Here is a 12,763-nt window from a genome sequence, read left to right as displayed (position 1 = left end):
TGGAAGTGTAATATAGGTGAGAAGGAGTGTCCCTCTATTATAACGGGCGAAATAATGACACCTCGATATCTGGATTCCGATTCGTTTTTCTTATATTTTATTTTTATACACCTACCCGCCATTGCATGCCTCCAACGTTTATAACACCGGTATATACATGTCTAACCTAATGATTGTACAGGTGAAGCTGCTACCCAAACAAGGCACGTTCGCGCCGATGAAGACGAGGCACGCAAACCAACCGTTCGAACCGACGTTTCGGTTACAGGTAAATTACAATACGTAATACCAGTGATCCTATTACCCGCCCGCCAAGGCAGGTGTCTCTTTGTTAAGCATTCCACCACCGTGCGTGTAGAACACGAAATTCTCGAATTAGAACATCTCCTTCGCTTCGATCCGTAGGTCCATTTACCCAGGAATCAGCTCTACGTTTCCAGGGTAAGCTCGAGGATGAACCTGGGAAAAATTCTCGACGAAGTTTGCCGCGAGAAAAACCTCGATAGGAATAACTACGAGCTTCGACATCCCGGTGAGTCATTATTCAGTTTACCCGTCTTATTACACAGGCCTGCGATGGTTTTACCCCTGATAAAACTGAGTAGTCATTTCGGTAGGTATTAGGTACGAATCTGTGAAGAAAATATTAAAAACATCCTGATATCCAAACTCGTAAATTTTTTTTTCTTAATTATATGCATTAATGGTAGTGTTGATATTTAAATATTCTTTTAGCTTCACTAGTTGTTGTTTATGGTGGTTTTAAGCATATTCAGTGCTTCGTAAGTACAAGAGAAAAAGATTGAACAAGTGTTTTGAACAAAGTAGAAAACGATGTCGCAAGTCTTTTTTCATTTATCTAGTCTTTTAAGTCTTGTTTGAAACTAATGCTGTTCAATATATACCTGAACATTCAAATTCATATTCGTTATATTTTATTTTTTCATGAAACTTTTTACAAAAATCTGTAAACATGCATATCTTGATTCAAAATGAAGCTCGATGTGTTGTAGAAAGAAAAGGGGCTATATTTTAGTTCAACGTATCTCAATACCTATAAAAAAAAAACTATTATTATTTTAAGGGAAAATAAAAAATTGTCTTTCGCAGGCCTGTGTTGTTTATATTAAAACTTTGGTTTTTCATGCGTTGACAATTGTCACCGTTGCTGTCGCGTGTTACGGCGTACAATTTTTGTATTATTAAAGCTCGCGGAAAACTGACGCGTAATCAGTTATTATTCGACAGATTATTATTGACGAATGTGACGAACGGTGCGGTTTAGATAACGTAACTACCTGCCGCTGATCATTTAGCAAACTGGCGGCGGGCTTCTCGGTGTATTGATACACTCGTAGAGCTTCGAGAAGCCCCGATGAAGTTTGGAGGAGCGAAGAATCTAATTAGTCATGGAATTCCGTGTGTTGTATACTGTACGCAGTTTTTAAAGCGGGCACGCGATATAATGTAATGTTGTTACTTTGCTGTGAAGGTTTTCGGTGCTGAAAGTTATAAATAAACAGAAAAAAGGTTTCCTCGTTAATTTTTTTTATTTTTTCTTTAACCTCATATTATCATTATTATACGTATATACTTTCGAGGCAAGCGTTCGCAGTTTTGGATAAAAAAAAATGGTGTCATGAAAAATGATGTATCGAGACGATAGCGTGACCTTGAAAATTAAAATTAATTGAAAGTCAATAGGCGCGATCATCGTTATTCGCCATTGTTATTATACCGGTACGTAATTTGTAATTTCGATTCGTAACAGGGAAAATGAATCATCCGTGCTTATACCCAAGACCTCAATTTGAACGCGACAAAGAGATGAACGTCTGATATTTCTCGCTTCAAATACGTGACCCGTGGACGTTCTGTTAATGGATATAAAATAAAATGGAAAAATGAATTTCAGCAAACATCGAGGAGACGCTTGACCTGTCGCTGTCCCTGCAGGACTACCATCTCCAGGAGGTGACGCTGTGCCCGAAACGTCGTCCGTTGGGATCGTCGCTTAGCTCGCAGGACATAATGGCGCTTCAGCGTCAGGAGGAGAGGCGACGTCAGGAGGCGAAGCAGAGCGTGTTCGGTTTTGCGTTTAAAAAATCAAAGGAGAGCTCCCTCAGTACCGACAGTCTTGGCGAACGGAGCGTATCTCCGGCTCGCAGCGTCGGTACCGGAAGGAGCGTAAGTCCTCAGGCTCCGACGGCGCCGACAAGACCTCAGAGGAAACGACGACCGGCTCCGAAGCCGCCGCTTCCTCGCGCCGAGGTCGAGACCAGTCCGAGTACCAAGGGTGCCAAGAATCCGGAAAAGGATAAAGAGGGGGAAAGGGAGAAGGAGAGGGAAAAGGCCGAGAGGACGATCATCAGCCATAGTCGCAACAGCAGCGACAGCTCAGGATACCACGAGGCATCCGTACTCAGTGACAACCTCGACTCGAACATCAGGGTACCCGAAACACTGCCGAGGAGAAGCAGACTTCAGACACCCTCCTCGGTTGAGTCTACGGGAAGAACACTCGCCGAGACTTCCCAGGCCAGCAAGAGTCTCGGGAATTTAGCTGCCGCTTCTAACCAGAGAACTTCCACCATTGCTCGCGTCACCAGCAACTCTTCCCTCAGTTCAGCAGGTGAGTTAGTTTCTTTTTCCTTATTTTTTTTTTCATCGTCGATTGGACTGGAAAGTATTTTTCAAGTCGCTTATCGCTGGTACGACATAATTGCAACACTTGTCGTTGGACCCTTGTTGATAAAAATCCGAATCCTTGCAGGTTTGAGAAAGAAAAAAGCTGCCCCGGCACCGCCGCCGCCGAGGCCTTTGACCTCGTCAACTTCGATACAGGCTCTCGAGCGCATCGTGGATTCCGAAGAGTCCTTCACCTCTGTAGCTGAGACGTCGTTGCCGACTAAAGCGTCCTCGGATGTTGCCGTTGGTACTACCAAATCAAGACTGCAGGCCCAACCTCGGGTCAGTTTAGGGTCTGAAAATCGGGCCTCGATCACACCAAAGATCGACGAAGCGCGAGTCGAAGATAAGCCTGCTGCGATCAACGTCGACTCGGCTCGGTTTTACGAGTCACCGATACTGTCGGAAAAATCGGCGCCTAGCGTCAACCCGAGTCCCAAGATCGTCGAGGTCGCAGCAATCATTCCTAACGTAGAAATCGCTAGTGAACGCAAACGAGGTAAGCTAGTCCGTAGCCGTAGCAGCATGGAGCAAAATGCAACCTCCTACAGCTTCGTGTCCAGGCATAGTTTGGAGAACGTTGTCGAGACTGGTGAGGCGACGATGACGACTTATGGTAGCCGCCGCGATCGTTCTCCGTTTGATAGAATTCCGGATACTCGCAGGGTCCTTTTCGCCAGGTCGTCGATACCCGCTGTCGAAACCGCGTCACCCGATCTTTCCGGGTCTTTGAAGTTTACCGAGATTATTGACGAAATGCCGACTTGTGGCTTGCTCGAGAGTAGATTTAGCCCGAAGAGATCCCACAGTGGTAATTACATATGTGACGAACGGTGTAGGGTCAGAATGATTAAGCAGAGTCTGAGCTTTCAGAGCACTACCAAGCTCAAGGATACCAAGATATCGAACAGCTATGAGATCTCGGGTGGATTGACATCCTCCCGGAGCTTTCAGGCCAAGTCGAAACCGTATTTTTCCTTGGACAGTGCCAGTGATGAGCCCAGACTAGGGGATGTTAGACTGGCGCGGTCGCACAAGGAGCTCAAAATTTCATCCCGGGAAAATTCGAACTCGGATATTCGATTTCAACCCGCCTCATCGTTCCCGCTTAGCAATTTGCAGATATTCGCGATATCGGCAAAACCGGAGAGCATACAATCCGTCCCTGTACCCACGAATCAGATCTTGGTACCCGAAGTCAGGGTTCACGGGGATTTTTCTGATCTTGATAATATACCCTCGCTTCCTAGTTTGATTCCGAATTCTAACGGCGGACTCGAAGCGAAGGTGGACAGAAAAGTTGTCAGCCTTTTTAAACCTCCGCCACCTGGTCTCGTCAGTCGGCAAGAGTCCAACGAGAATTGGAACAGCTTTTTGATACGATTAAACTCCATTCTCGAGAGCAGAACCGGGGAATTCGTTTAGATCGTGTCTACAGGTTGTTGTCACCACCTCGCCAGTCGACGCGTTTATCATTGCAATCCTGCGACTTTCCTTTCCGCGAATGCGAATATTTCCTCTGTTTGTCTATCAATCAATGCATCGATCCATTTATCCTTCTATGCTACGCTTGCTGCTTTTACTAACTTCTCTTTCACGGTGGCGGCTCCTTCCGTCCTTCCCGAGTCTGCTTTTCTCTTTACTTTTCTCTTCTCTTCTGTTTCTGTATTTCAATATAGTCGCCCCGGTCCCGAAGCCCCGTGGATTGGTTCACGGGTTGGAAAACGCTGCTAACACTTCCGCCCCTCCCAAAAATTCACCGCCGTATCTACCCTCGCCCACGCCAAGAGACCAAACCACGCAAAGTACGAGTAATTTAGATCAGTTAGAAATTATTCCTAATAAGATTGTCGGCGAAACGACAACCGTCGTTAATAACGTCGGTAGCCACGAACCAACCGATGGACAACCATTGAACAACACCGATGTACTTTCGTCGTCGAACCCGACTCCAATGCCCCAAGCTGAACAAAATTCAACCAGAGTTGACGGAGCAGCTCGGGAACCCGAAATAATCTCGATCCGTTCGAGATTTCGAAATGTTAAAGTGCCTGAGAAACCGAAACGCAAGACTCTTGAAGACGCAGAAATGAGTTTGCGTGAAAACGGAGAAGAGGGAAAACCGGGACTCAAAGAAGTATTGGATAAATCACCGTTTAACAATGTTGAAGAAATTGACGAAGCCACAGTATCGCGTGTCGATAAACGATCGGAGGTATGTAACGATCATGAGAAAACCGTCGAGGAACGACGTTTCGATCAAAGAAAGATGAAACGCGTTGTGGCTCAGAGAAAACAGATCATTTCTGGACCTAATCCTCGGCATTTGGCGACGAAGGATCCGCAAATCGGAGCTGAGAACAATGAGTCCGCGATTACGGATTGTGCGAGATCGTGCGCCGTTATATCGACGATACCAAAATGCGACAATTTCCAACGTCCGAAGCTTGACGATGATGGAGAAAGATCAGGCTCCGAGTCGTCGGACTACGAGACAACCGGCAGAGTTGATACGAGTGTGGACGCTGCTTTCGGAGTCGGAAGGTTGATCTTGGACAAGGATAATCAGCCAAGCAGGACGTCGAAAAGTCTGGAAAACACCGACGGCACCGACAACGAGCTTGAGCTTGAGAATTTCGAGATGTTCGAGCGGCCGAAGGCCCCCGCAAAGTGGGCCAAGGTCCTCAGGAGTCATTCCACGCTCAACAACTTTGAGATAAACACCTTCGAGGGTGGAGGACGGCCCTTGACCTCGCGATCCGTCGACTTCACCTTCGCCCTGAACCCAAACCTAGCCAGAAACATCTCGGACTTGTCGACGGACTCTTATCCCACCGGAAAACATGGCCGCCATTCTGCAACTAACGAGAAAGAATCCAAGGAACTCAGACCTGCCACTTACAGCAACAACGAGTTGCCGCCGTTTCTTGCCAACAGTATTACCTGGGAACGGCGGGAATATTTAGAGGGCGGTGGTACGGCGGAGGATGAGGATAATTATTCAGGTGCACGTCGGGTTATGATATGTATAACATTCTAGTAACACTCGTTATCCCGACACTCGTTATCCCGCACAGAAAGACTCTCCTCGATTAATTGTTCTTCCGTATTCATTAGAGTGGTCCTTATTTAGGGTGTTTAGTAATTTTCGCCACTCCACCCCCCAAATCAACTTTATATAGTTAAAAAATAATTGCCTAATTTTTTCCGATTTTTACCTTAACTCTAAATAATAAAAAAAAGGCAGGTTTCCAGGGTGTGAAATTCGTTGAGATTGCCTGGTATGATGATGTGAATTTTTTTTCAGATAGTAGCACTAATGCCCACTAAAACCTCACAGTTACAAATTTTTTTAGAACATTATTACTTTTGCAATAAAATATGTACTGAGAAAAAAGTTTTTTCCATGTTATATTACCATAAGAAACTTCGATCGCAATGCGGACTATCTTAGAGATGAGGTAAATCTCTGAAGAAATCTAGCAATTGTTTTTGAATTATTCGAAGTTGATTTGGGGGTGGGATGGCAAAAATTCATCGACACCCTAAATAAAGACCACCCTACTAACCATACTCCACGATGTAACACAATTCTAACAAGCATAATTATACCTGTGCTTATTTGTTATTATAGGTATACTTATACTGTAGTTAAACTCTATTTTACAAGAATTGTTCGACCGCTGGAGAATTCATAATTAAGCTATAATTGTTTACTCCGGTTCGCGTAATAATAGTACATGAGGAATATAATTGCGGTGTAGGTATATCGTAAGTTTTTTCTTAAAACTATTCGAAAGAAATTCAATATGTTATTATTGGTTCAAGAATGAATAATTACTAGGATGTTGAAATATAGGCGTAATTCCTTGTGCACTTCAAATTCCAATGGCAAAATTTTAGAAACTGCACTCATAGTCCGCGTCATCGCGTGCGGCTTTGGTAAACGTCGATGTGTAACTATATACACAGTTTCGAGTAACGGAAGATTGCGGAGAATGCGGTAAATTTTACTGCCGTTTCAGTATGTACATAAATATACGTGTATATGTATAACCGTAATATTGCGGTTCTCAGGGCAATTCAGTGCAAAATATACATATCCAGATGATGTGGTCCCACGAATTCACCACACTGAAGGTGACAGGTTTTCTCGGTTCAAATTTAATAAAGTCAACAGACAAATTGCTTTCCTGTATGTATAACTTTCGGCGAAGAGAGTTATCGGTAAAAAGTACCCTCATTTATTGAGAGCGTGAAATTACGTGTAAATGGTGAACGACAATTCGAAGTAGAAAATTGTAACCTATATTTATAGAAAAAAGGAGAAAGAAAATTGGCGAATAGCTCTATAAATTTCTGCAAACAACGTGCGTAGAAAATACCTGACGTCGTGTGTCGTCTATGGCTGATTGATACACGTTACACAACATCAATCGAAATCCGCATAGCATTGCGCAATAAACAGGTCCATATAGAAAACATGACAAATTACATCGATCGATGACAGTTAATTTTAATCGACGTTCAAATCTTTTTACCGTGCGTTCGAAATAGTCCTGCAACTTGCGTCTCTCTGCCTGGAGCGATAACGGTCTGATTACACCTTTAAGGCGACCGGAAATCATTTTGCTGTACAATAGCAATCAGTGACTGCAGCTGCAAAAGTACCTTTTCTTTTTCTCGTGCCGATAATTACATCATTTCTCGCTTCTAAGCGTCGAATCGTCTATTCACGGTACGTAAAGCCTAGTAGTTCAATCCATAAATTCTTACTGCCCTTTTTGCTGTCGGCAAAATGAACCGATCGGTGTTCTATTGATTATAGAACTGCGCGTTACATTGAAAGAAGTACTTCGTGAGCGATATAAGACCCGCGCTTAAATTCCTGAGACTAAAGTTATTTTGTATAAAATCGCATCTATTACAGCACCCTGATGATTCCTTATTTCAGAAGCGGATGCGGCTGTGCAGATTGCACCAAACACAAGCCCCGCAACAACGACGACAGATTTGCTCAAAAAAGTTTCGGATACGCTTTCCAGTTCTCTGATGCGATCACAGGCGACTGTGGCTGCAGTTTCATCCTTGGCCAAAGATTTGGAACCACCAGTAGAGTCGAAAAAGGCGGATAAACCGATGGCGAGAGACGAAGAATCGGCTTCCAGACCGGATGTCGGTGAAGACGCACCGGACTTTATCGACGCTCATCAGCCCGCTTTACCCGACTGGGAATACCAGCTTCCAGAGCCTCCAAGCGGCTTCAGGGACACCGAGGTCCCTACGGCAAAGGAAGGTGGGAAAATTGTGATTACCGAGCCAGTGCCGGTTCGCGAATTAGAAAAATTGATAGCGGATGAAGAACTGAAGGACAGAACAGCGGTCGAAGCGAAGCGGAGAGAGGTCAGCGCCCCGGTATCGCCGACTACGAAAGTACCGCCGATCAACGACGACGACGGCCATCATCAGAGCAAACGAAGCAGAAGGAAGTCCGGAAGTGAGAACAGCTCCCGAAGGACTTCCCACGTCTCGTCGACGCCAGGTGTTGCACCGGTGGACAATACCTTGTCGAATTTCGTAATAACGACCTACTCGCGGCCGAAGAACGTCGACATCTTCGACGAGATCGAGCGGGCCGATCGCGATCCGGAACTGCCGCTGAGTCGCAAAAGCTCGAGCGCCAGTCAAACTCGTAGAGAATCATCCAGGAGCTCGACTTCCTCGCTACCCCAAAGCGAGGAAAGGCAGCTCGGAAGCGTCGACGAAACGCCGCAGAGACCGGAAGTCGCTCCGCCGGTCCGCGGGGACGACGGTTCGCCCCATATGGTCAGCAGGGCGAATATCAAGATATCCATCGTCGCGAAACCCAGGTCTCGGGGAAACTCCGTGAGCGGAAATCAGGCTCTCAAAGCCGCCGTTCGCGATGCTTCTGACGACGGACGCGGTGTGAGCGATGTTACGGTGCTCGATGAAAAGACGGCTAATAACGAGAAATTCTCTCAGTGGAGGGAGAATATTTTAAAGAAACAGGAAACACCGAGCAGGGAACGGCAATTGCAATCTTTACAGGTATGCTGCTTGGGGCGTTGATAAAGAGGGGCTCTGAATTCCTGATCTCGTACTCTGGCTCATGTTTCTCAGTGTTGTATTCCATACTTTCAGGTTCTAAGAGGCATTTCGTTACAGATTGAAGACTCTCAACCACAGCCGGACGACACAAGCACGGCCGAAAAAGCTGCTCCCACTTCTGCCGTTGAAACGAGGTGAGGTAATATAGAATATTGTAATACAAGTGCGAGAAAATGATCATTATACGCATGCTGTGAAGTTGCGACCAAGGAGACACAAGGCGTGCATGTGGTTGCGCTTTCGCACAAGTGTGGCATAACTATGTATGCAACAAATCTATGAGAAGTCTTGTTTCTGCAGCAAGCTCGAGAAATAGAAAACTTCAAGGTCCGTAGATAGATGAGTGGATAGAGGTTAAGATTCGTTGCAGAATGATGAATTTTCCGTAAGAACACAAATGGCGATTGCAAGTAGCGCCCGAGGTATATTTATTTTATTTATGTTCAGACTGTAGGATAAAACCTACACACTATACACGAATTGGAACAAAAATGGCAAACCATGCGAAGATCTTCCCTTGCCCATTCGTTTATCTACGGACCTTGGAAAGCACTAGTGCGAGAATTTAAAGTCGAGCGGATTTGCGCATGCGCAGTACCTTCATTTTGTCCCTGCATGTAAAGCGCCACTTACGCCACTCTCGGCAGGAACGAGAAGTAGTAGCACTTCTGACGCATGCGTTGCATAAAATTCTTTCTCTTAACACATACTTGAAACATATTCAAATGCTCAAACCTGAAATTTTTACAGCACTTGCATAGCTAATTTCCCTACTATACATCATACGATACTTCGAAATCCTAGTTTTGAAATCCTTCAAAGTTTCCTAATCAACTCGTGTTTCAACAGAGTCGAAACCGTCAAATCCCCGAATAATGGAGAAACAGCCGCAGAGCCGAGTCCTCAAACAACACCTCCTGCACCCGTTGCAGCGCCGATTGAACCACATGTAAAGCGTTACACCTACGCAGGACCACCGGCTATAGACCTTGGCAGCTGGTCCGACAGATCCAGGACCAAAGTTCAAATAAAACCGGATACAGACTACAAGTTCGAAAAGAGTCCAATTCCGGGAACGGCGAGGATCCAACAGGATGCTCCAAAGACTCTGAATTATAAGGAGGGTAACGCTGTTAGTAGAACCGTCCTAAACGCGGTATCTCAGACAGCGGTAACGCCGAGTGTTGTAAAAAATACGCTGACGAAATCATCGAGGTCCGAGAAGGAATCTACGGTCGATAATCACGATAGAAAAGAGCCAAACGAGCTGGCAAGAACGCTTATCACTCGGACTACGGCCTCCGGTTTCAAGAGGCCGGCTTCTATAGCTGTGTTCGAATCCTCGGTAACGATTTCGGGAGAAAAGGAGACTCAAAAAAGGCCGGAGGTCGTTAATGGAACCGGAAACCAAGAGGAGTCGAACAAGGCCTCCGCCGCAACCGAGAGCGAGGTCGACACGAGACCGCTGAGCTTTAAGGAACTGAAACAGGCGTTCGCCAGGGAGCAAAACGGAAGTGTGCAACCGGTGCCGAAGTTTGGAAGCCTCGGTCGAAGAGCCGAGAATTCCATCAGCGGAACGCTCGTACGGAGGGATAACGAATCGGAGAATCAAACCTCCTTCCGAAACGAGGTGAACGGTCAGAGGGGGGAGAACAAGACCGTGGCCTCCGAGAAGAAGAACTTCGTTACACCCGCGAATCGCGGAACGGCCGTCTTTCAACACGACGTTTTGGGCACTGCACGCCGAACCAGCCGGGGGACTTTAATGCCCGTTGTCAAGGGATTCAAGGTCGTTCCTTCCGAGGAAGAGCCGGTAACTTTGTCGCAAGACAAACCACACATCCACAGAGTCGCGATAGGCGACATTTCGAACGGGAATTATGTAGCTGCCCACAATGGTCTGAGAAAAACCGTCGTCCAGATCAAGGGAGACAATCAAATCAGCAACTCTAACAACATTCCAAAACCGCCGCCAACTATGCCCGTCATAACGGGCGTCACCCTAAAAAGCACCAACGCCAATGCAAGACCAAAGTCTATGATTGTTGCAGCCGACCCGAGGAACGATCTTTTGGAGTCTATTCGGGGATTTGGTGGATCTGGACAGCTGCGACATGTGAGTATGATAATCATTGTACAGTTATATTAATTCAAGATCAAGGATGATGAGCTTTGACTAAACCAACGGTTTCTCACATTTCATTCATTATGTCTGTTGGGTTTATTTTTCACGGATTAAATTTCAAGAATCGTTAATTTTCATGTATTTATCCGATTGTAAATTACGTCTTGGAGTAATAATTCGTTGATAATCTTGTTGACCAGGTTTCACGAAGGAATACCAACATTGGTGGTGGCTCAAGTTCGCGATTTGTACATAGCTAAGCGAACGCCAGCGAGTCATTCTGCAACGCTACATTGCTCACAATTATCAGCCAGGTGTACGTAATTTTTCAAAAATCTTCATAGAGTTGGATTATTTTTGAATAATTATTTTCTATAAATTTAGTATGGCGTTAATTGCGAAGTCAATCAATCGGACGATGTAAGGTGAAGCGGTACATGGAAAGGAATGAATATGGTCATTTAATACAACGCAAAAACTAATCTATTATAGCTATACTAAACTCGAAATATATGGATTACTAGTCATTTCTTTCCATCTGCATATATAACGTGTATGTATCATAAAGTAAAGGAATTCATGTGTGTATATAATATACATATACAGGTACGTAGTATATATAAAATATATATATATATATATATATATATATATATTGAATTAATATTGAATTAACGCGTGGTGAATTTATTTCCACTTTAGGTGCTACTTTACGGTGTGTATTTAGTCATGTTCTGTATAGGATACTTTGGAGCGATATTATTCGAAAAATAATGCTCGCAAGACGACTGAGAAGACGTAAGTAAAAGCGTAAAACTTTGTACCCAGACAGAATTTACTTATACTAGAAAAACGAGGAGGGAAAAAGCATTGAAAAAAAAGTGTGTTAAAAAAAAGTACGAGTTATTATTTTCAGTTATTATTTTATGGTCATTAACATTCGCCGTTATATACATTATATTTAACGAAAGGACAATCATGCACATGAAGTGTCTATTATTATTATATACACATGATATACATATAGTTTGTTTTTTAGTTCTACCAAAGCGTCATTTTGTTACATTTGACAATAATTCTATAAAATTGATGGTGAATGTATAATATATTAATTTAAGGATTACCACACGATGCGTACGTACATAATGCGTGATATAATCAATTTAATTATTTAACTAACACTTATACTAAACATTGCATATATTTATCCGTAGTTAGTTAGTTAGAACCGATGATCCAGTTATATTTAAACATTAACAGAAAACAGTTGCATATACTTACTTCGATTGTAATTTTGCAATCCAAAAAATTGCTTTGTAAAACACGGCAGTAAACGCAAAACATTGATTTATTATGTTCGAATCCAGCAGACTTTTCGATATGAAATTATGATTATATGTTACGCAACTATCGTTTGTTCGATGCTTCGATTCTAATGAGATTCATTGTGTAAATTTAAGAAGTTATCATGAAACACATAAATAGTCTTTATATGTAATAATTACATATGAATACGATTGTGTCCACGTTTATTATGCCATTGTTTGCTATGTAGTATTAGATTTGACAGGATCAAGGTCAACGTAAGAGGCAGCACCCTTAAAAAGCAAAGATTAAAACATATCTATTATCTTCTGTAAATATATTGTGTTGATGATGATGAAAGAAAACTTATTATTATGTTGATACTGTATTTCATTTCAGCCTGTATACAACTAACAAAGAAAAAAAAAAGAAAACAAAAAAAACAAGAAAAAAGAACTGTATGTAATATCTATTTATGTAAGTTATAAATCTTATAACTGATAGTCATATTAAAGT

At 43.5% G+C, this 12,763-nt stretch overlaps 1 protein-coding gene across 4 annotated transcripts in view; it reads left to right on the top strand.

Moving 5' to 3' along the window:
* The window catches only part of LOC107216537 (proteoglycan 4), a 67,010-nt gene extending 54,307 nt beyond the window's left edge, over window positions 1-12,703 (top strand). The window contains exons 6-15 of one of the 4 annotated variants that reach the window (XR_006904174.1): window positions 182-268; window positions 406-532; window positions 1,916-2,632; window positions 2,774-3,187; window positions 4,368-4,493; window positions 7,643-8,757; window positions 8,851-8,951; window positions 9,667-10,933; window positions 11,143-11,258; window positions 11,327-12,703. Coding sequence is in view for 3 of the 4 variants with exons in the window: in XM_046738995.1 (XP_046594951.1) it covers window positions 182-268; window positions 406-532; window positions 1,916-2,632; window positions 2,774-3,187; window positions 4,368-4,493; window positions 7,643-8,757; window positions 8,851-8,951; window positions 9,667-10,933; window positions 11,143-11,202 (4,014 nt within the window). In the remaining variant the exon portion in view is untranslated. Of the gene's footprint in view, window positions 1-181; window positions 269-405; window positions 533-1,915; window positions 2,633-2,773; window positions 3,188-4,367; window positions 4,494-7,642; window positions 8,758-8,850; window positions 8,952-9,666; window positions 10,934-11,142 lie in introns of all 4 variants that reach the window. The other 3 variants (XM_046738996.1, XM_046738995.1, XM_046738997.1) reach the window with 3 other exon arrangements.
* Window positions 12,704-12,763: the final 60 nt, after the last annotated feature.

The sequence above is a fragment of the Neodiprion lecontei genome, chromosome 4, assembly GCF_021901455.1.
Source record: "Neodiprion lecontei isolate iyNeoLeco1 chromosome 4, iyNeoLeco1.1, whole genome shotgun sequence".
Classification (NCBI taxonomy): domain Eukaryota; kingdom Metazoa; phylum Arthropoda; class Insecta; order Hymenoptera; family Diprionidae; genus Neodiprion; species Neodiprion lecontei.
Note: the sequence above shows the minus strand (reverse complement) of the source record. Positions and strands in the feature narration are given on the sequence as shown.